This window comes from Schistocerca nitens, chromosome 6 (assembly GCF_023898315.1).
Source record: "Schistocerca nitens isolate TAMUIC-IGC-003100 chromosome 6, iqSchNite1.1, whole genome shotgun sequence".
In the NCBI taxonomy this organism is placed as follows: Eukaryota; Metazoa; Arthropoda; class Insecta; order Orthoptera; family Acrididae; genus Schistocerca; species Schistocerca nitens.
The window spans coordinates 65,741,375-65,766,046 of NC_064619.1; the positions used below are offsets into that span (position 1 = coordinate 65,741,375).

At 44.8% G+C, this 24,672-nt stretch overlaps 1 protein-coding gene across 1 annotated transcript in view; it reads right to left on the minus strand.

The window, feature by feature from the left end:
* LOC126262742 (ejaculatory bulb-specific protein 3-like) overlaps positions 1–10,277 on the minus strand; it is a 56,829-nt gene extending 46,552 nt beyond the window's left edge. Inside the window, exon 1 of the mRNA XM_049959550.1 lies at positions 10,030–10,277. Coding sequence (XP_049815507.1) covers positions 10,030–10,240 — 211 coding nt within the window. The 5' untranslated portion in view covers positions 10,241–10,277. The remainder of the gene's footprint in view (positions 1–10,029) is intronic.
* Between the last annotated feature and the right edge of the window lie 14,395 nt (positions 10,278–24,672).

The following is a 24,672-nucleotide window of genomic DNA, read 5'->3' on the forward strand; positions in this document are numbered from 1 at the left end:
TCTAAACGACGTAGCGCCCAGGTGCAAAGTAATTCTGGTTAAATCACCTGATAGCAGGTATCAGGAATTTTGCAAATCAGGACATGTATATATTTTCAGGAAAACGTTATGCGTTTGGTCGTTTACTTGTCGATAATCACAAATGTAAAACATGTTGTAATAATAAAAATCAGTAAACAGCTAAATCACAGTGGAAATGAAACAAAAGTTCATGCAAATACAAGTGTTTTTTCATTTTATTACCTTTAAAAAATGCAAATAAAAATGAGTTTATGTCGATCTAGCGATCCACCGACTACGGAGCTTGAAAGCTAGCCACATGACCGCCATCCATCCCATACTGAGGGGCGCAAACCACCCGTACATCACCGACGCGTAAGCTTTGTCCTGAGATTTTATCGAACTTGTATAAACAGTACGCCTTCCTTCTTGCACATTCTGTTGTCCTAACGGACTGATAAATCCATACAAAGTTTGAAGAAAACTCATGGTACGAACGTCTTGGCCGCCTCTTGTAAGATCCACCAAGAGTTTTCACACATCAGAAGTACTCACAACCACAGATGAAACAGCCAGGTTACGATTGTGGAAAGGACGTCCTTCACCTGGCTGGAAATGAATATCTGAAACTCTACCACCGGATCATAACGAGGATCTTTGAATCTTTCAGGGTTAATTTAGCAAGATGAAGCTACAACAAAGTAGACAATGCCAGATGCGACTGTGGAGATGGCCAGGCAGTTAAACATGTGATTCAGCGTCGACCGTGTCCGAACTCCTACGCGGAATATGACTTGCATAATGGCTACGGAGAAGGACTGTTGACATTCTTAAAAATATCGACAATCCGATAAATCGATAATCCAAAAAATATCATTATCGGCTCTCGAAATATCGAAATAAAGTATCATATATCGATGGAAAAAACGACGTACCGGTCTATAAAAATATCGGCCGCACGCTGTATATATACTGCCAGTTTTAGAGCTATATTTTTAACTATTGATTATCACTACACATTATGTGCGTCAACAACCTAGCAGCTGCCTATAAGCCCTTACAGAAAGAATTGAAAGGAGAACGATGAACGTTCACGCTTGACGATAATCACTCTCCTAACAATGGTAACTGCATGTAAGTGGCACAATAAAAGGTGTCCGACGGGTCCGTCGTTCGATTTCATCACATATCGGATTTTTCCGAACACTTCATGTCGACCTGCTTGTTTTTACATTTCTGCTAACGCCAGCGACCTAGCAGTTGTAAAGTCAAAATTGCGTGGTGAAGCAGCTGTAGTTTGTGTTGGTAGCGTTGAGCGCTGATTACGTCAGCATTTCCCCTCACATGTCTCCGCCCACCGCAAAGACCAGTCTCGTCATTTATATTTTTGTTCATAGTTTTCAGCAACTGTTTTTGGAGAATGCCGATGTGAAGAAATAGCACGCCAGTTGCGTTAAAACTTGTTCTTTAACGCAACTTGTGTACTATAAGCGGCGTTCGAAAAGAAACGATCCTGAGGCACAATTACAGAAACCAGTACTTGAATGTTAGAAGTATTGACCTTGGCTGTTGAGACACTTTATTCCACTGTGACACAAGGCGGTGAATGGCTGTCATAAAATTCCCGGATCTGCGATGTCGACCAGTTCCGCACGTACAGCTGGACGTCGTTGTCCGAGGTGACTCGTTGGCATCTCAGAGCCTTTTTAAGGGGACCAAAAATGGTGTAATCACAGGGACAACAGTGAAAGACCAACATTACTCGCAGACATTGACCACCTTTCGCCAAGCGACCAAATCCAAATTACCAGGCAGTCTCACCCAACGGGTCATTCTGCTCCAAGACAATGCAAAGACTCATACGGCCAACACAGTCGCGGCACTCCTGCAGAAATTCAAATGGGAGGTTCTCCGCCACCCTCCATACAGTCGGGACCTCTCTCCCTGTGATTACGCCATTTTTGGTCCCCTTAAAAATGCTGTTGTTGTTGTTGTGGTCTTCAGTCCTGAGACTGGTTTGATGCAGCTCTCCATGCTACTCTATCCTGTGCAAGCTTCTTCATCTCCCAGTACCTACTGCAACCTACATCCTTCTGAATCTGCTTAGTGTATTGATCTCTTGGTCTCCCTCTACGATTTTTACCCTCCACGCTGCCCTCCAATGCTAAATTTGTGATCCCTTGATGCCTCAAAACATGTCCTACCAACCGATCCCTTCTTCTAGTCAAGTTGTGCCACAAACTTCTCTTCTCCCCAATCCTATTCAATACCTCCTCATTAGTTACGTGATCTACCCACCTTATCTTCAGCATTCTTCTGTAGCACCACATTTCGAAAGCTTCTATTCTCTTCTTGTCCAAACTGGTTATCGTCCATGTTTCACTTCCATACATGGCTACACTCCATACAAATACTTTCAGAAACGATTTCCTGACACTTAAATCTATACTCGATGTTAACAAATTTCTCTTCTTCAGAAACGCTTTCCTTGCCATTGCCAGTCTACATTTTATATCCTCTCTACTTCGACCATAATCAGTTATTTTACTCCCTAAATAGCAAAACTCCTTTACTACTTTAAGTGTCTCATTTCCTAATCTAATCCCCTCAGCATCACCCGATTTAATCTGACTACATTCCATTATCCTCGTTTTGCTTTTGTTGATGTTCATCTTATATCCTCCTTTCAAGACACTGTCCATTCCGTTCAACTGCTCTTCCAAGTCCTTTGCTGTCTCTGACAGAATTACAATGTCATCGGCGAACCTCAAAGTTTTTACTTCTTTTCCATGAATTTTAATACCTACTCCGAATTTTTCTTTTGTTTCCTTTACTGCTTGCTCAATATACAGATTGAATAACATCGGGGAGAGGCTACAACCCTGTATCACTCCTTTCCCAACCACTGCTTCCCTTTCATGCCCCTCGACTCTTATAACTGCCATCTGGTTTCTGTACAAATTGTAAATAGCCTTTCGCTCCCTGTATTTTACCCCTGCCACCTTCAGAATTTGAAAGAGAGTATTCCAGTTAACGTTGTCAAAAGCTTTCTCTAAGTCTACAAATGCTAGAAACGTAGGTTTGCCTTTTCTTAATCTTTCTTCTAAGATAAGTCGTAAGGTTAGTATTGCCTCACGTGTTCCAACATTTCTACGGAATCCAAACTGATCTTCCCCGAGGTCCGCTTCTACCAGTTTTTCCATTCGTCTGTAAAGAATTCGCGTTAGTATTTTGCAGCTGTGACTTATTAAACTGATAGTTCGGTAATTTTCACATCTGTCAACACCTGCTTTCTTTGGTATTGGAATTATTATATTCTTCTTGAAGTCTGTGGGTATTTCGCCTGTCTCATACATCTTGCTCACCAGATGGTAGAGTTTTGTCAGGACTGGCTCTCCCAAGGCCATCAGTAGTTCTAATGGAATGTTGTCTACTCCCGGGGCCTTGTTTCGACACATTTCTTTCAGTGCTCTGTCAAACTCTTCACGCAGTATCTTATCTCCCATTTCATCTTCATCTACATCCTCTTCCATTTCCACAATATTGTCCTCAAGTACATCGCCCTTGTATAAACCCTCTATATACTCCTTCCACCTTTCTGCCTTCCCTTCTTTGCTTAGAACTGGGTTGCCATCTGAGCTCTTGATATTCATACAAGTGGTTCTCTTCTCTCCAAAGGTCTCTTTAATTTTGCTGTAGGCAGTATCTATTTTACCCCTAGTGAGACAAGCCTCTATATCCTTACATTTGTCCTCTAGCCATCCCTGCTTAGCCATTTTGCACTTCCTGTCGATCTCATTTTTGAGTCGTTTGTATGCCTTTTTGCCTGCTTCATTTACTGCATTTTTATATTTTCTCCTTTCATCAATTAAATTCAATATTTCTTCTGTTACCCAAGGATTTCTATTAGCCCTCGTCTTTTTACCTACTTGATCCTCTGCTGCCTTCACTACTTCATCCCTCAGAGCTACCCATTCTTCTTCTACTGTATTTCTTTCCCCCATTCCTGTCAATTGTTCCCTTATGCTCTCCCTGAAACTCTCTACAACCTCTGGTTCTTTCAGTTTATCCAGGTCCCATCTCCTTAAATTCCCACCTTTTTGCAGTTTCTTCAGTTTCAATCTGCAGTTCATAACCAATAGATTGTGGTCAGAATCCACATCTGCCCCTGGAAATGTCTTACAATTTAAAACCTGGTTCCTAAATCTCTGTCTTACCATTATATAATCTATCTGATACCTATTAGTATCTCCAGGATTCTTCCAGGTATACAACCTTCTTTTATGATTCTTGAACCAAGTGTTAGCTATGATTAAGTTATGCTCTGTGCAAAATTCTACAAGGCGGCTTCCTCTTTCATTTCTTCCCCCCACTCCGTATTCACCTACTATGTTTCCTTCTCTCCCTTTTCCTACTGACGAATTCCAGTCACCCATGACTATTAAATTTTCGTCTCCCTTCACTACCTGAATAATTTCTTTTATCTCGTCATACATTTCATCAATTTCTTCATCATCTGCAGAGCTAGTTGGCATATAAACTTGTACTACTGTAGTAGGCATGGGCTTTGTGTCTATCTTGGCCACAATAATGCGTTCACTATGCTGTTTGTAGTAGCTAACCCGCACTCCTATTTTTTTATTCATTATTAAACCTACTCCTGTATTACCCCTATTTGATTTTGTATTTATAACCCTGTAATCACCTGACCAAAAGTCTTGTTCCTCCTGCCACCGAACTTCACTAATTCCCACTATATCTAACTTTAACCTATCCATTTCCCTTTTTAAATTTTCTAACCTACCTGCCCGATTAAGGGATCTGACATTCCACGCTCCGATCCGTAGAATGCCAGTTTTCTTTCTCCTGATAACGACGTCCTCTTGAGTAGTCCCCGCCCGGAGATCCGAATGGGAGACTATTTTACCTCCGGAATATTTTACCCAAGAGGACGCCATCATCATTTAATCATACAGTAAAGCTGCATGTCCTCGGGAAAAATTACGGCTGTAGTTTCCCCTTGCTTTCAGCCGTTCGCAGTACCAGCACAGCAAGGCCGTTTTGGTTAATGTTACAAGGCCAGATCAGTCAATCATCCAGACTGTTGCCCCTGCAACTACTGAAAAGGCTGCTGCCCCTCTTCAGGAACCACATGTTTGTCTGGCCTCTCAACAGATACCCCTCCGTTGTGGTTGCACCTACGGTACGGCCATCTGTATCGCTGAGGCACGCAAGCCTCCCCACCAACGGCAAGGTCCATGGTTCATGGGGGAAGTTAAATGCTGTGAGGGGCAAACGATTCACCTCGGACGACGACGTCCAGCTGTACATATGGAACTGGTTAACATCGCTGCCCCGGAAATTTTATGACAGCCGTTCACTGCATTGTGTCACGGTGGGACAAGTGTCTCAACAGCCAGGGTTAATACTTCTAACATACAAGCACTGGTTTCAGTAATTATTCAGCCGACCGGAGTGGCCGAGCGGTTAAAGGCGCTACAGTCTGGAACCGCACGACCGCTGCGGTCGCAGGTTCGAATCCTGCCTCGGGCATGGATGTGTGTGATGTCCTTAGATTAGTTAGGTTTAAGTAGTTCTAAGTTATAGGGGACTTATGACCACAGCAGTTGAGTCCCATAGTGCTCAGAGCCATTTGAACCATTTGAGCCAGTAATTATGCCTCCGGCTTGTTTCTTTTTGAACGCCCCTTATATTTCTTCATATCGGAAATATTATTCCGTCCGCACAGCCACGCCACAGTGTAATCGGACGCTTCTTTTTTGCCATATGTACTTGCTTCACACAGTCAAGGAGAAAGACTGGAACCGATGAAAGTTCGGAAAGTAGTAAGACTCCACGTAGTTAAAGTAAAATTATGTCCGACTACAATTTCAAAAGATCAATCCAAATACTTAACGAAAATTGTGAAAAAAAATATATTAGCACTCGATATTGTCATTTTGGTGCCCATATATCGTGGGAAAAGGGTCGCCAATAAATCGATATTTTACCAGTAGTCCTGCTTGGGAGAATGCACTAGAAGTGGCAGACTTCTGGTCATATTTTATACAATGTAATGTTTGTTAAATGTGTATGTTTCTGACACGATTATAAGAACAATAATAATAATAATAATAATAATAACTGACAGTTCCTAAGTTCTCCACCTCCTTCTCTTGCTCCTCTATACCTGCAAATACAGATGCAGCTTCTCCAACACACTAATAACGGGAAACACACAAGAAAAGAATATATGAGCACAGTATAAAACAGTTTCCTAAATGAAATGTTGAAACTGCGCTCCTTTAGCGAGGATATATGAGTCAAATCGCCGTCGCATTAAAACCCTGACGCGCAGAGTGGGTTTAGGTCCGGAAAGCGAAGAGTCCAAACAATTGGTCCACCCCTACCTATCCATCTGTCAAGGAATTCGTCATTTACATTGTACGCCTACGAACATTAACAATGAAATGAGGAGGAGCTCCATCGTGCCTGTAGTACATGTTTTGAGGCACTCGTAAAGACACATGTTCTAACAGAACAAGTACACTGTTCTCCAAGAAAACATGGTTTCTCCGTTGAGCCTGGATGGAAGAAATGAGACTAACAAACAGTCGCCAACAATGCCGCCTCAACGTTGGGAGAAAATCTTTGTTCAAAACGTGACTGCACAATTTCGTAAGGATTCTCGACAGCCCATACGTGTCGACTGTGAAAATTCACAGTCTGATTACGTTGGAACGAACGCTCATCCGTGAACAGCGCATTTGCTCTAATACGAGAGTTGACACGTTACTGAATGAACAATTCGCAGAAGTGTAGCGGTGCAGCAAAATCGGCTGCCGTTATTGCCTGCATACGCTGTACACGGTACGGATACAGCGGGTTCTTATGTAGCGCTCTATAGACAACCATGTGGTTCAAAAATGGTTCAAATGGCTCTGAGCACTATGGGACTCAACTGCTGAGGTCATTAGTCCCCTAGAACTTAGAACTAGTTAAACCTAACTAACCTAAGGACATCACAAACATCCATGCCCGAGGCAGGATTCGAACCTGCGACCGTAGCGGTCTTGCGGTTCCAGACTGCAGCGCCTTTAACCGCACGGCCACTTCGGCCGGCGACAACCATGTGGTCGACGTTACTTGTTACAGCTGTCTTACGCTGTCACTAGGGTTGTCATAAAGTGTACGAAGACTTTTCTCCTCCAGCTTGTGCCCCCGACCTTCTAGCCCTCCTCCAGTCGCGAGTAGTAGGCCTCACCGTCCCACGCTCCGTAAGACGCTCTACTGAACATTTCATGTAAGAAAACGTTTCATGTAATGCTGGTATTTTGTGTTTCTTTGTGTTACCCATGTTTAATGTGATAATGAAAGAACTAGAAAATGAGCTCTAACATGGAAACAAAGCGTTTCCGGGTCCATGTCCATAGAACATATTCTCTTCCCCTATGTATAAGGCATGTTTCCTACTACTTTGCCAATACCTTTTTGTCACACTCTCTATGCTCCACAAGTCAACACATAGTGTGCCTCACTGCCACTTTCTTCCTTTCATGTCTCTGTCGCGGAAGCTGCGCGGAAAGATCGGTTGTTGGTAAGCTTCCGTTTAACTGAAATATTTGTAATTTTACCTGCCTTGGACTTTTCGAGACATATGTGTGAAATTCGAGCGCAGGTAGCTGAGGACTTTAACAGTTTACGTTTCAAATACATTTATACAAACCGGGACAGTACAGTATGTCGTGCTGAAATCAGTGGTGGCTTGTAATCATACATTCACAGCTCTCTCGCCAAAAGGTGGTTTGATGACTCAGGTTTACTGGAATGTTTTTGGTTCTTTCACCGTACATTTTCAAGCTGTGTCAGCTTTCGCTATTTATTACGATAGGCCTACATCCCGTAGATAAGTAAAAACACTATAAGAATGCAGCGCAATGCAGGAAGAGATGCAGAGGATAGACACTTGTTGCAAGGACTGGCTGTTGGCTCTCAACATAGACATACGTACAGAATTTCGGGCAAGCACACCGAAAAGCCTGTTGTTGTACGAGTAAACGATTGGTGAATAATTCCTGGAAAGAGACGAGTTCATTAAATATATGAGAGTAAACGTATGGGTGAATTTTAAATGGAACGGCGACGTAGAACTAATCGCAGGAAAAGTGGATGTCAGGCACATGCATTCAAAGAATCCTCAGAGAGTGCAGTTCTGCTAAGAAGGAAGCTTACAAAATCCTCTTTCGACCGATACTTAGAATTACTTAGCAGTCTGGGACCCTTACATAGTAGGACTGATAGTGTCACAAGAGAATATCCAAAGAAGAGCTTCACGTTTCGTCACAGGTTCGTTTACTAACGAGGAAAACACGGCAAGTGCTATAACCAAATTTCCCAGAAACTTCGCTAAGTGGAAGAGGGGTCAAAGTAAGCGAACATGTGTCTCGACTTATAAGTAGTTTCTAGACCGTTTCTGAAAAAACGACAGTCAAAGTTTTCGAGGTACTTTATGTGCCTCTTAGCTGGCGTAGTGGCTAGCGTCATAGCTTCACACTTTTGAGCCCTGTGTTCGAAACTCGATTACTATTTTTATTTTTGCTTTTCACTTTTCTACCCGTGTCCGTTGAATATTACTACACGAACGTTTTCCAATGTATATTGAAATATCGTTGTCCTTATTCGTCTACTAATTGTATGTCTGGTGAATGACTACAGATATATAAATAAATAAATGAGAAAATTACTTGACATTTTTTTCGGTGAAATTCCTGTGGTGTATCGTGATTAATAACAAATTTCAAGGGTGCAGTTTCTGTTAAAGCTGCCCGTTATGCGTGTTTTGCCAAGAAAGTATTGCCAACTTGTGAAATCTTCAGCAACGACGTTTCTTTTCCGAGTGAGATTTATGCGAAGAAATACCACTGCCCTCGCCCGATGCTCTTAGTGTTCGGCATTTCTATGTTTCGAATGTTTCTGCGATCGGTATCATCCAAGGGAATGCACTAAATGTACCTGAAGAATAAAAATTAACATAAAACATAAGATTTCATATAAGAATTGATTCAAGAGTGAAATATAAGAACAGGAGAATTTTAAAAAAAATATTGTGACCCTGAATAAACCGTAGAAACATATGTAATAAACATATGACAGTTACTGTGAAATGCAGTTATAATTTTACTGTTGATATAGTGTCCTTGTATCCCATAACTTCGTATGAAAGATTCGTGCTTTGTAACTTTCTATGGACATGGATAGATAAATGAAAATAAAATAGAAGGATAAGAACGGTAACCTAGCTTCGAAAACGGCGCGCAAAACTGGGAGGTCGTGTCGTTAGTCATTGTGCCACCGGTTCGGCTGAGATTATTGCGTCCTAAAAACGCATCTAAATTACGTCGGAAACTTTGACCATCGTTTTCTCAGAAACTTTCGAGTATGTACGGATAAGCCGAGACAGATGTTCCCTTATTTTCACTTCTCTTTCACCGAGCGAAGTTTCTAGGAAATCGGATTATGGCACTTGCCGTGTTCTCGTCGTAAGCACGAAAGCGTCACGGCCATCATCATCCAACACCGGTGGTAGACGGTACAAGAGAGACGTTATGCAACGCTCTGTCATTTACTGTTAAGCTTCCGAGAGCGTACATTGCTTGAAGGGTCAACCAATATATTACTTCCGCCCACCTACATCCCCCGAAAGGGCCATGACGTTAAAATGAGACTGCTTAGAATTCACACAGAGGCTTACCAACTACCGTTGTTCCCGCGCACACGCCGCGTGTGGAACACAAAAGGCCGGAAGTGGTAGTCATACGTAAAGCACCCTACTCCACACACCATAAGGAGGCTTGCGGAATGCATATGAAGATGTGTATGTAGGTGGAAATGTAGATGTAGAGGAAGAGGCATAGGAGGAGGAGGAGGAGTTGGAGGAGGACTGGGAGGAGTTAGGTGTAGAAGTTGGAGGAGGAGAAGGTGAGAAGGAGAAATCATAAGGCAAGAAAGAGGAAGAGGGCGGCGACTCACCCTTGAGCTCCCTGCCATCGGCCGTGCAGGGCCCGCGCTCCATCAGGCAGTTGATGTAGCTGTTGAGCAGGCGCGTGCTGTGCAGGATGTCGTCCAGGTTGATGTTGTCGTAGCGCGTCGTGTACTTGCCGCCGGCGGCCGCCGCTGAGGCGACGCCAACCGCCACCAGCGCCAACAGCAGCACTGCCCATCCCGCCGACACGCGTGCCATGGCCGGTCCACAACGGTCTGCTCGACGAAGCTGCCTGTCTGCCTGTCTGCAGTGCTGGAGCGGTGCCTTCCAGCGACTGTGCAGCGTGCAAGACCGCGCCGGTCCTTTATTAGCGTAAGCCGGCCAGGTGCTAATGCTCGGCTTCGTTTGCACACGCGACTTGGCAAAGAGACCCTGCCTCGTGAGGCGTCGGTTGCTCAACGCAAACACTGAGCAGAGTTTACCTGCTGACAGGGTTTTACCGAGAATTGACGTGTTCTGCTCGTGTCGGCACAGTTCATTAAACCTATTTTATTGATATTCCGCGTGCCTCCACCGATCTTCTTCTTTATCCGCTATACCTATAACTATATTCAAAAAAAAAAATCTGTTCGTCTATTAGAAAAAGAATTGATGCCTCCGAGAGAACTGAGGCGACCTCTTGGCGAAACAATTACCACTCTGACACCAGCTAACGCATTTCTCGAGCGTTTCACCGTAAAAAAAAAAAAAAAACGAGAAACTACTGACCGTACATAACGGCTATCATCGTCAGATGAGCCTTTAATCACCCACCGATCAATTGGGATAATTACAATTTTGTAAGTGAGGGGAGTGACAAGACATCCTAAGTGCCTTACCTGAGATCCGTCTAGACCAGACAGTTTGGAAACCCACTCCAGATGAAACTGTACTAGATCTAATAGAAACAGATAGACCTAACCTGCTTGAGGGTGACCACATCGAAATTTATATCAATGACCATAAGGCAGCTGTAGCAACAAAAATGACCAAAGAACAGAGGGAAACTAAAACAATTACAAAAATTTGTGTGTTTGGTAAAGTAGATAAAGAAGTGGTAGTGTCCAATATTAATCGGGAACTTGAAACATTTAGCTCAGGACAGGAGCATGTAGAGGAGCTATGGCTGAGTTGAAAAGAATTATTGACCACGCTCTGGATAAATTACGCTGATCAGCCAGAACTTTATGCCCAGCTACCTAACAGCCGGTATATCCACCTTTGGCACGGATAGCAGCGGTGGCGCGTCGTAGCGCGGAAGCAGTGAGGCCTTGGTAGGTCACTGGAGGGATTTGGCACCACATCTGCACACACAGGTCACCTAATTCCCGTAAATCTACATCTACATCCATACTCCGCAAGCCACCTGACGGTGTGTGGCGGAGGGTACCCTGAGTACCTCTATCGGTTCTCCCTTCTATTCCAGTCTCGTATTGTTCGTGGAAAGGATTGTCGGTATGCCTCTGTGTGGGCTCTAATCTCTCTGATTTTATCCTCATGGTCTCTTCGCGAGATATACATAGGAGGGATCAATATACTGCTTGACTCCTCGGTGAAGGTATGTTCTCGAAACTTCAACAAAAGCTCGTACCGAGCTAATGAGCGTCTCTCCTGCAGAGTCTTCCACTGGAGTTTATCCATCATCTCCGTAACGCTTTCGCGATTACTAAATGATCCTGTAACGAAGCGCGCTGCTCTCCGTCGGATCTTCTCTATCTCTTCTATCAACCCTATCTGGTACGGATCCCACACTGGTGAGCAATATTCAAACAGTGGTCGAATAAGTGTACTGTAACCTACTTCCTTTGTTTTCGGATTGCATTTTCTTAGTATTCTTCCAATAAATCTCAGTCTGGCACCTGCTTTACCGACGATCAACTTTATATGATCATTCCATTTTAAATCACTCCTAATGCCTACTCCCAGATAATTTATGGAATTAACTGCTTCCAGTTGCTGACCTGCTATATTGTAGCTAAATGATAAGGGATCTATCTTTCTATGTATTCGCAGCACATTACACTTGTCTACATTGAGGTTCAATTGCCATTCCCTGCACCATGCGTCAATTCGCTGCAGATCCTCCTGCATTTCAGTACAATTTTCCATTGTTACAGCCTCTCGATATACCACAGCATCATCCGCAAAAAGCCTCAGTGAACTTCCGATGTTATCCGCAAGGTAATTTATGTATATTATGAAGAGCAACGGTGCTACGACACTCCCCCGCGGCACACCTGAAATCACTCTTACTTCGGAACACTTCTCTCCATTGAAAATGACATGCTGCGTTCTGTTTTCTAGGAACTCTTCAATCCAATCACACAATTGATATATGATAGTCCATATGCTCTTATTTTGTTGATTAAACGACTGTGGGGAACTCTATCGAAAATTCCGGGGAGTGGAGCAATAAACTCTGACGCCACGTTCAATCACATCACTGGTGTGTTCGATCGCGTTCAGATCTGGCGAGTTAGGGGGCCAGTACATCAATTGGAACTCGCCACTGTGTTCTTCGAACCACTCCGTTACACTCCTCGCCTTGTGACACGGTGTATTATATTGCTGAAAAATGTCACTGCCGTCGGGAAACATGATCGTCATGTCTGCAACTGGCGTACAGTACTACTTGGCCGTCATGATGCCTTGAACGAGCTCCACTCGACGAATGGATGCCAGCGTGGATGTCCCCCGCAGCATAATGGAGCCGTCGCCTGCTTGTCTCGTTCCCGCAGTAAAGGATTTGCGCCCTCCCATCGGCATGATGAAGAAGGTAGCGGGATTCATCAGACCATGCAACGCTCCGCCACTGAGCCTACGTCTAGTGCCAATGGTCGCATGCCCATTTCAGTTGTAGTTGTAGATGTCGTGTAGAACGTAGCTGACATTACTGTCACATGTCGCTAAGCTGTTTTATTTTCTACTACTGGACTTGAGGGCTTGGCAGGAAGGATTTGCTGCACTCCCGCTGTGGTCACGGGGTCCTGTTGTCGGCAGAAGACTACAATATACACAACTGGCCATTAAAATTTCTATACCAAGAAGAAATGAAGATGATAAACGGGCATTCATTGGACAGATATATTATACTAGATCTGACATGTGACTACATTTCCACGCAACTTGGGTGCACAGTTTCTGAGAAATCAGTACCCAGAACAACCACCTCTGGCCGTAATAACGGCCTTGATACGCCTGGGCATTGAGTAAAAAAGAGCTTGGATGGCGTGTACATGTACAGCTGCCCATGCAGCTTCAACACGATACCACAGTACATCAAGAGTAGTGACTGGCGTATTGTGACGAGCCAGTTGCTCGGCCACCATTGATCAGCCGTTTTCAATTGGTGAGAGATCTGGAGAATGTGCTGGCCAGGGCAGCAGTCGGACATTATCAGTATCCAGAAAGGTCCGTACAGGACCTGCAACATGCGGTCGTGCATTATCCTGCTGAAATGTAGGGTTTCGCAGGGATCGAATGAAGGGTAGAGCCACGGGTCGTAACACATCTGAAATGTGACGTCCACTGTTCAAAGTGCCGTCAGTGCGAACAAGAGGTGACCGAGACGTGTAACCAATGGCACCCCATACCATCACGCCGGGTGATACGCCAGTATGGCGATGACGAATATACGCTTCCAATGTGCGTTCACCGCGATGTCACCAAACACGGATGCGACCATCATGATGCTGTAAACAGAACCTGGATTCACCCGAAGAAATGACGTTTTGTTTCGTGCACCCAGGTTCGTCGTTGAGTACACCATCGCAGGCGCTCCTGTCTGTGACGCAGCGTCAAGGGTAACCGCAGCCATGGTCTCCGAGCTGATAGTCCATGCTGCTGCAAACGTCTTCGAACTGTTCGTGCAGCTGGTTGTTGTCTTGCAAATGTCCATATCTGTTGACTCAGGGATCGAGACGTGGCTGCACGATCCGTTACAGCCTTGCGGATAAGATGCCTGTCATCTCGACTGCTGGTGATACGAGGCCGTTGGGATCCAGCACGGCGTTCCGTATTACCCTCCTGAACCCACCGATTCCATATTGTGCTAACAGTCATTGGATCTCGACCAACGCGAGCAGCAATGTCGCGATACGATTAACCGCAATCGCGATAGCTACAATCCGACCTTTATCAAAGCCGGAAACGTGATGGTACGCATTTCTCCTCCTTACACGAGGCATCACAAGAACGTTTGAGCAGGCAACGCCGGTCAACTGCTGTTTGTGTATGAGAAATCGGTTGGAAACTTTCCTCATGTCAGCACGTTGTAGGTGTCGCCACCGGCGCCATCCTTGTGTGAATGCTCTTAAAAGCTAATCATTTGCATATCACAGCATCTTCTACCTGCCGGTTAAAATTCGCGTCTGTAGCACGTCATCTTCGTGGTGTAGCAATTTTAATGGCCAGTAGTGTATGATTTTGTCTCATTAACACCGAATTCCGGAGCTGTCCAGATAAGGATAATTTGTTGCGTCCTATCCGTGCAGTCTCTCATACAATTTGGTACCTCCCCATAGTATTAGCGTCATTTTGTGTGAATTCAGTCTAGAGTCTTAGAAAACTTTGCTCCTTGCTGGCTACCTATGTATCGTGTCCCATAATTAGAACAAATGAAAATCTGTTACACTCAGAATTGATTCAAATTACAAGGTCCTTTAAATTGTCTTACAACTTCTCCATTGTAAGGCGACCCATTAATAACAAAGATAGTCTGGTGTACATCTGAGCTTGTCGCTCTCACTGTGACCGTATTACTATTGTGCAGGATGGCCAAACCCAACGGCCGTTCTCCTATTATTCAGTGAAGGTAACGGGCATTGCACTGGCTCGTCTTATTATAAGTAGGATACAGATCTAAATTATCTAAAAAGAGTGAAGTATGCAAGCTATTGTGACCTAAAAATTAATTAAGTATGATATTAAGGAATAAAATATGACTTTGCACATGTTCATTTAAAACTTTCTTGTTGATTTCTTATATACCTTGTAATGCAAAACACACTTCTGAACAAATTGTGGGTATAGTATGTACTTTTTTACAATATTTGAAACTAACTAGCACTTCTTTTTAAAATACACTCCTGGAAATTGAAATAAGAACACCCTGAATTCATTGTCCCAGGAAGGGGAAACTTTATTGACACATTCCTGGGGTCAGATACATCACATGATCACACTGACAGAACCACAGGCACATAGACACAGGCAACAGAGCATGCACAATGTCGGCACTAGTACAGTGTATATCCACCTTTCGCAGCAATGCAGGCTGCTATTCTCCCATGGAGACGATCGTAGAGATGCTGGATGTAGTCCTGTGGAACGGCTTGCCATGCCATTTCCACCTGGCGCCTCAGTTGGACCAGCGTTCGTGCTGGACGTGCAGACCGCGTGAGACGACGCTTCATCCAGTTCCAAACATGCTCAATGGGGGACAGATCCGGAGATCTTGCTGGCCAGGGTAGTTGACTTACACCTTCTAGAGCACGTTGGGTGGCACGGGATACATGCGGACGTGCATTGTCCTGTTGGAACAGCAAGTTCCCTTGCCGGTCTAGGAATGGTAGAACGATGGGTTCGATGACGGTTTGGATGTACCGTGCACTATTCAGTGTCCCCTCGACGATCACCAGTGGTGTACGGCCAGTGTAGGAGATCGCTCCCCACACCATGATGCCGGGTGTTGGCCCTGTGTGCCTCGGTCGTATGCAGTCCTGATTGTGGCGCTCACCTGCACGGCGCCAAACACGCATACGACCATCATTGGCACCAAGGCAGAAGCGACTCTCATCGCTGAAGACGACACGTCTCCATTCGTCCCTCCGTTCACGCCTGTCGCGACACCACTGGAGGCGGGCTGCACGATGTTGGGGCGTGAGCGGAAGACGGCCTAACGGTGTGCGGGACCGTAGCCCAGCTTCATGGAGACGGTTGCGAATGGTCCTCGCCGATACCCCAGGAGCAACAGTGTCGCTAATTTGCTGGGAAGTGGCGGTGCGGTCCCCTACGGCACTGCGTAGGATCCTACGGTCTTGGCGTGCATCCGTGCGTCGCTGCCGTCCGGTCCCAGGTCGACGGGCACGTGCACCTTCCGCCGACCACTGGCGGCAACATCGATGTACTGTGGAGACCTCACGCCCCACGTGTTGAGCAATTCGGCGGTACGTCCACCCGGCCTCCCGCATGCCCACTATACGCCCTCGCTCAAAGTCCGTCAACTGCACATACGGTTCACGTCCACGCTGTCGCGGCATGCTACCAGTGTTAAAGACTGCGATGGAGCTCCGTATGCCACGGCAAACTGGCTGACACTGACGGCGGCGGTGCACAAATGCTGCGCAGCTAGCGCCATTCGACGGCCAACACCGCGGTTCCTGGTGTGTCCGCTGTGCCGTGCGTGTGATCATTGCTTGTACAGCCCTCTCGCAGTGTCCGGAGCAAGTATGGTGGGTCTGACACACCGGTGTCAATGTGTTCTTTTTTCCATTTCCAGGAGTGTATATGGATGTGCCTTTTTTTAAAAAAAACCGAGTTAGTGTGAAAACAATAACACCTATCCAAACAAAAGAACCACGCTTTTACTGCTGCACGCTGCTTGTTTAAAGTATTCCAAATTGGTTAAGAAGTCCTGTCAATTTTCAGTATCCGCAGAGTAGCACTCGATCACAAAGGGCATTTTTAGGTTTTCTTTTTTCAAATATCTATAGTTGTCGCTCAGGGTAGCTTTGTACCTGAAAAGCTCCTCTCCACTTCACACGACTGACAGGAGCGTCTCTGAAGGCGGCAAGGTCACAGCGGAGCAGATTTGGTTCATTGTCTTCAAATGTTGTGGCATTCCCAGAAAGATCTAGGGTTTCACTGGAGAACACTTTACAACTTGTTGTTCACTTCGTCAGCCACATGACCACGCGCTCGACCCACCCACTCCGCACACGTTGCACAATATCGAGGGTGGCACACAGTTGAGTCTAAGCGGCTTCCAGTGCTACGCTGGCTTTTGACGCGACTGAGAAGTTGACTTTGAGGTGTACCAAGTTTCCAGACAAGGTATCTGCAAAGACCTCTTTCAAAGTTTTGATAGCCCTTGATTCATCACAGTGAAGCTCACAAAAGACTGTTTTTATGTTGGTGTAGTTGGTGCAGTAATACTCAGCAGCATTATGCCGAGAATCCCATCTTGTAAGAACAGGCTAGGGGGGGGGGGGGGGGGGGGGGCGGTCGCGGAACAGTGAGGATACTTGTTCCTTGAATTTCTGCACCCGTAGTGAAGCTTTCGCTCCGTTTCCTTTCCCCAAAAAATTAATTTGTGTACATCGGGGTAATGTAATCGCACCTATTCTGTATCTCTGTGTAACGCACGTGCAGGGCAACTGACTACATCATATTGGGTTAGAGAATCTGAAGCCCCTTGGTTGCTTTAGCCACTATGAAACACCATCTGTTACTAGCAGCAAAACGTTGTCTCGTTCACACTTTATGACCACAGCAGCTTCATAGAAATGCCAAACAAAGGGCCGTTGTCGAGGTATTTATTCTCTGGAGAGCTTAACACGTTAGGAGGAACATTTCTCTAGGCCCGTCGACTTTTAGAACCACAGCAAAATCATTTGGAAATTCTTGGATGGGCAATACATAAAATAGGGCAACCACTCGCCTATAGCGAATCTATGCGTGGAGCACAGTAACACATAACGAGAACAGCTTTCACACCAGCTTTCGAGCACTGGCCACAGGAGTGCGCGTTTGGGTGTCTGTGTGGTTGTTTGTTAGAATGTGTGTACTACTGCTGGAAAAAGTACAAGTGCTCGAAAGCTAGTGTGCATACTGTTCTCTCTTATGTGTTACTGTGCTCCACGCATCGATCAACTATAGATGAGTGGTTGCCTTTCCCTTATTACAACAACAAAATTTGCAGCAAAACGGTCACACATTTGGTTTCAATTGTGGACAGTTTCTTGAGCATCTCCTCCAAGCAAACTGATAAATAGTTCAATTCAACTGGAGGTGAACGTGTTGCACATTTCTTCAAGAACTGTCTAAAGCGTTGATGTTGCGAGATACCAACATCTCATACAAGTCGTTCACGAATGTTTACACGGTTGAAGATGGACCTTTCTGTCAAATAATGGCGTTTATGTGCTGTCGTTTTCTGCACTTGTCTTTACACAGCTGCTGTATTTGAAGGTATTACAATGTTGCTGCACGTTAGAGCGCTTTTCTGCACTAAGTTTAATTTCACGTAGTTTGCAAAGTAATGTCTCTCAGTCAGTGCTGACGAACTTCTCTCCAACATCACGACCAAAACCTTACAACTTCGTAGTATTGGAGCACTTTACTTTCAGCATGTTGGACCACACTGAGTTTGTATTCAGCCTGAATAATGTGACCTCGAGTGCGATATTTATTACGTCATAATCCGCCTTTGTTGGTATGAAGAACGTTTTGTAGATCCCTTGCAACAATGTCTTATGTTAGCGACCCAACTAGTGCAGTGGCTTAACAAAATGATGACAAAGCAAGAAAAGAGTTTTTATGTCTTAGAAATGCGAAATTTTTATCTGTTACAACAGCGCAGCGTGCAGTCTGAAGAAATAATGCAAAAGACCCGTCATGTGTTCCGCCTTCCCTTCCGCGAAGAACCTGGCTCATCAGACAATCTGCGTATCACATTGTTACGCAACAATATGCAGACCTCAAAGCATTCATTTCGTATATTCAGGAACAACATCGTAATTTGGAAAAACATCCTAAATATAAACAGTTGTTCCAAAACTTTTCTATTTGCACTTTACCTCACAACTGAGTCATTCCACATTGCTTTACTTCATATTCGGAAAGGCAACTTACACATTGTTAAGGAGTGCAAGGGGGACAAAGCCACATGTACACACATCTGACAAGAAAACTTTAAATAGTCAAAGGAGGAATGCTATGTAATTTGTTGGATAAATCTTTCCTTTGCTTTTATTTTCTTCATCTGATACTGAGGGTTACATGTTGCTGCGGAGTAAATTTCATTTCGAAATGGTGAGAAGCTACCACCACAGAAGAAGCAACATTCCTTCCTTTTCTTTGCATTTATTTGTTGCGGATAGCATTCAAGCGCAACATTCATTTGGATACTGAAAGAAGAAACCCAGTACAAGAATGCGATATCCTCCTCATATTCTGATGCACCCAAGCTGGGAGAAAGGATCCTTCAGAGCGTGACGCTGAGAGTTCAGAGAAGATAAACAGAGAAACCCAAACTCGGGAAACCAGATTGTGGATACATACCTGACAAGAAACGGAAAACCAGGAAACTACTCTTCGAGAAGACGAACTTGAAGCAGTCACTGACTTCTGATTTCTCATGCTGTGAAGGCGAGCGTAGACGACTGCGGCTACACTTCACCTGGTCGGTGGCTGTCCTTCGTAAGAAGAAGCCTGAAGCTGTACATCTCCTGCAGCTATTCCGATATTACAGTGTAATAATACACTCCTGGAAATTGAAATAAGAACACCGTGAATTCATTGTCCCAGGAAGGGGAAACTTTATTGACACATTCCTGGGGTCAGATACATCACATGATCACACTGACAGAACCACAGGCACATAGACACAGGCAACAGAGCATGCACAATGTCGGCACTAGTACAGTGTATATCCACCTTTCGCAGCAATGCAGGCTGCTATTCTCCCATGGAGACGATCGTAGAGATGCTGGATGTAGTCCTGTGGAACGGCTTGCCATTCCATTTCCACCTGGCGCCTCAGTTGGACCAGCGTTCGTGCTGGATGTGCAGACCGCTGAGACGACGCTTCATCCAGTCCCAAACATGCTCAATGGGGGACAGATCCGGAGATCTTGCTGGCCAGGGTAGTTGACTTACACCTTCTAGAGCACGTTGGGTGTGCGGGACCGTAACCCAGCTTCATGGAGACGGTTGCGAATGGTCCTCGCCGATACCCCAGGAGCAACAGTGTCCCTAATTTGCTGGGAAGTGGCGGTGCGGTCCCCTACGGCACTGCGTAGGATCCTACGGTCTTGGCGTGCATCCGTGCGTCGCTGCGGTCCGGTCCCAGGTCGACGGGCACGTGCACCTTCCGCCGACCACTGGCGACAACATCGATGTACTGTGGAGACCTCACGCCCCACGTGTTGAGCAATTCGGCGGTACGTCCACCCGGCCTCCCGCATGCCCACTATACGCCCTCGCTCAAAGTCCGTCAACTGCACATACGGTTCACGTCCACGCTGTCGCGGCATGCTACCAGTGTTAAAGACTGCGATGGAGCTCCGTATGCCACGGCAAACTGGCTGACACTGACGGCGGCGGTGCACAAATGCTGCGCAGCTAACGCCATTCGACGGCCAACACCGCGGGTCCTGGTGTGTCCGCTGTGCCGTGCGTGTGATCATTGCTTGTACAGCCCTCTCGCAGTGTCCGGAGCAAGTATGGTGGGTCTGACACACCGGTGTCAATGTGTTCTTTTTTCCATTTCCAGGAGTGTATAATGAATGTCATGTACGTCTTTAAAAGTGTAGTCAACCTGCTGTTGGACCCTCTTGAACGACTTTCACTTTAATGGTATGAGTTGTAACATTTTTAACGGGGCCAAGCTCTGTATATCGCTGGTGTGAATAAACCAAGTTGAACAATTGTGGTGAACACGACAAAATACCATGAAAGGGGCCCGTATTCGATTCCCGAACGAGTAGGAGATTTTTCTTCGTTCGGAAGTTGGTGTTGTGTTGTCCCCATCACCATTTTATCCTCATCAACGCGCAGGTCGCCGAAGTGGTGTCAACTAAAAACCTTGCACCAGGTGACTGGTCTATCCAAAGCGGAGGCCGTAGTAACACGCACATACTCCGCCTTGTAAACAGAGCATTGTGCCTTGGTATCGGCTAGTTAGGGACACCGGTCATCTCTGCTAACAGAAAAGTACCAGTCGACGAAGTACGCCAAATGCAACCGAGGAGGGGGTGAGGTACAGTTTCGAACGCGGTCCAAGGAAGTTAACCGTCCGCGCAAGCCACGAGCTTGGTGTACGACAGCAAACTGTGGAAAACTTTGCGACGGCGGTTGCATTTCAAACCAACCTCGTGCACTGACTACAACCATCTTCAGTTTTGCATCGCAATACAGGGAACGCTGGAATGAACGTTTTGCCTCTACTTTGTTATTGAGTGATTAAGCGACCTTCCATTAATCTGGAAAGGTTATTCCCCACAAAGTGAGTGGATGGGGCACTAAACTTACTCATGAAATTGCGGCGCATGAGCGATATTCGGCGAAGGTTAACATTTCATGTGCAGTGTCACATACGAAGCTGTATGCGCCGTTTTTCTTGTGAGCCTGGTGACGACGCGCCCCAAGTTTTTTGTACACCTGAAGATGAGCTTATAGTTACCCGAAACCAGTCATATTTTTGAACCAATGAAAGTGTTTACGTCTGAAGTAGTTGATTGATTCTACTATGAATTTCAGTTGCGGATTTCCTTCGTACCAAATGTTATCCGGTGAGAAGCCTGTAAGTCGTAAGACTTACCGAGATATGTTGCATTTGTTGTGTTTCCAAAACAGACTACTGTTTCCCTGAATTTGACCTTCCAATAAGACGGGACACCCCTCATTTTGGTATCGATTTCCGTCACTACCTAAACGACGAACTTTCGCATCGCTGAAAGGGCATAGTGGTGAAGCTATTGCTCTGTTTCCTTTGACCGCCAGCTCGTCTGACATAACGTCTTGTGAAATTTTCCGTTGCGGGTACATTAAGAACAGTGTTTACATCTTCCCCCACTCCCGCCAAGAACAATGGAACAGCACAGAGAATGCATCAGTGCTGCTGCGATGACAGTTGACGGGACGTTGCTGCATAAGGTACACAACGAGCTGGACTACCGCGTAGACATTTGACGTATGGCTAGAGGGGCACTCATAGAACATTTTTAGAATTCAGGATGCAAACTTGTTCAGTTTTCCGTTCCATTCTTTCATCAATCATATTTGTAAACCAAGTGTTGACAGGTGCGAAAATTACCGACCTAACGGTTTAATAAGTCAAGGCTGCCAAATACTAACACGAATTCTTTACAGACGAATGGAAAAACTGGTAGAAGCCGACCTCGGGGAAGATGAGTTTGGTTTCTGTAGAAATGTTGGAACAAGTGTCATAACACTGACCCTATAACTTTTATTAGAAGGTAGATGAAGGAAAGACAGACTTACGTTTCTAGCATTTGTAGGCGTAGAGAAAACTTTTGATAATTTTGACCGCAAATCCTGAAGGTGGCAAGCGTCAAATACAGGGAGCGAAAGGCTATTTAGAATTTGTACAGAAACCAGATGGCAGTTATAAGAGTCGAGTGGCATGAAAGGGAAGCAGTGGTTGAGAAGGGAGTGAAACAGAGTTATAGCCTATCCCCAATGTTATTCAATCTGTATATTGAGCCAGCAGTAAAGGAAACAAAAGAAAAATTCGGAGTAGGAATTAAAATCCATGGAGAATAAATACAAACTTTGAGGTTTGCCGACGACATTGCAATTCTGTCAGAGACAGCAAAGAACCTGGAAGAGCAGTTGAACGGAATGGACAGTGTCTTGACAGGAGGATTTCTGGTTTGTTACACCAGCAGCGACACGTGAGCATGTTTGAACTAGAAATAATATGACGATCGAATTAAATCAGGTGATGCTGCGGGAATTAGATTAGGAAAGTAGTAGATGAGTTTTGCTATTTGGGCAGCAAAATAACTCATGATGGTTGAATTAGAGGCGATATAAAATGTAGACTGGCAATGGAAAGGAAATCGTTTCTGAAGAAGAGAAATTTGTTAACTTGGAGTATAGATTTAAGTGTCAGGAAGTCTTTTCTGAAAGTATTTGTATGCAGTATAGGCATATATGGAATTGAAACATGGACGATAAATAGTTTAGGCAAGAAGGGAATAGAAGCTGTCGGAATGTGATGCTACAGATGAATGCTGAAGATAAGATGGGTCGATCACGTAACTAATGAAGAGGTACTGAACAGAAATGGGGAGAAGAGGAATTTGTGGCACAACTTGACTAGAAGAAAGGATCGGTTGGTAGGACACGCTCTGAGACATCAAGGGATCATCAGTTTAGTATTGGAGGGAAGTGCAGAGGGTAAATACACTAAACATATTCAGAAGGATGTAGGTTGCAGTAGTTACCAGTCTCTGGACTGAAGACCACAACAAAAAAACATGTGTAAATATAACACTTCCGAGAATACAGAGACCTGAAAACGAAAGCATTATTTATAGTAGCCCTTGTAAGTAGGCTGTTTAGGTTTTTTTATTGGTAACGCCACCTCAGTATGAAAATCACCGGCTGTGCCGTGTGCAGTCTGTGGCTGCTTTGCATTGTTGTAATACTCAACCATTGTAGTGTTAGGCAGCTGGCTGTGAACAGCGAGTAACGTTGCGCAGTTGGAGGTGAGCCCCCAGCAGTGGTGGATGTGGGGAGAGAGATGGCGGAGTTTTGGAAGTTGTCATGAACTGCTCTATATATATATATATATATGATGATATAAAGGTAAATACATTCTTTGTTCTCTATTAATATCTTTCATTTGCTAACTATCCCTATCAGTAGTTAGTGCCTTCCATAGTTTGAATCTTTTATTTAGCTGGCAGTAGTGGCGCTCGCTGTATTGCAGTAGCTTGAGCAGCGAAGATTTTTGTGAGGTGAGTGATTTGCGAAAGGTATAGTTTAATGTTAGTCAGGGCCATTCTCTTGTACAGATTATTGAAAGTCAGATTGCGTTGCGCTAACAAAATATTGTGTGTTGAAAGTCAGATCGCGTTGCGCTAAAAAAAATATTGTGTGTCAGGTTAAGCACAGTCGTGTAAAATTGTTCAAAGGGGAAGTTTCATATGTCGACCCTTAGCCAAGGATACCTCACTGGAATCTTCTGATTTTTTCTTGTAGTTTGTGTAATTAGTGTAGATTTTGTTTATTGCTAGCGCGTAATTGTAGAGAGAATTTCCATTGTAGTTGTAGTTTTTCATTGTTGTACAGTAAAACAGGTGTGGCATGCATGTAGATTTGCACCAAGTATTTCGCAGCTGCAATTAACTAGATATTATTTTCAGTGTTATGTTAATGTGTTCTCTTATTTTTGATCTTCAAATTGTGCTTTTCTGTGTTGTCGTGTGAAATACTGTGACAATAATGGCGTGTGAAAAACGTAATACTAGGCTCCAAAGTAAATTGAGAAATGACAGCGAAGACGAAAGCAGTGTGTTAGCGCCACCGAGTAATGAATTAACTGATGTTCAAAGTAATAATTTGGTAATTGTGCATACGGAAATGGAGCGGGCGGCAAACAATGGTGTAGACAGCGAAACAATTAGAGAACAGGGAAGCATTATCGATCGATCGGTCGGCAATAGCTCGGCTCAGGAATCCGAAATGACACGAGACGATCTCACAAATACTGTAGATTCAGGTTTTGGGTCCTCACCGTTTTCTCAAATAAGTCAAGACACATTTTCTGCTTGTCAAAATGTGAATGTTGCCGGTGCAACTTCACTGCCGAAAAGCACTGAGGAACGTGTTTCAGACACCAGTGCATTGTTATTACAATTAATGCAACAAATGGGACAAAAGCTTGAAAAATTAGACAC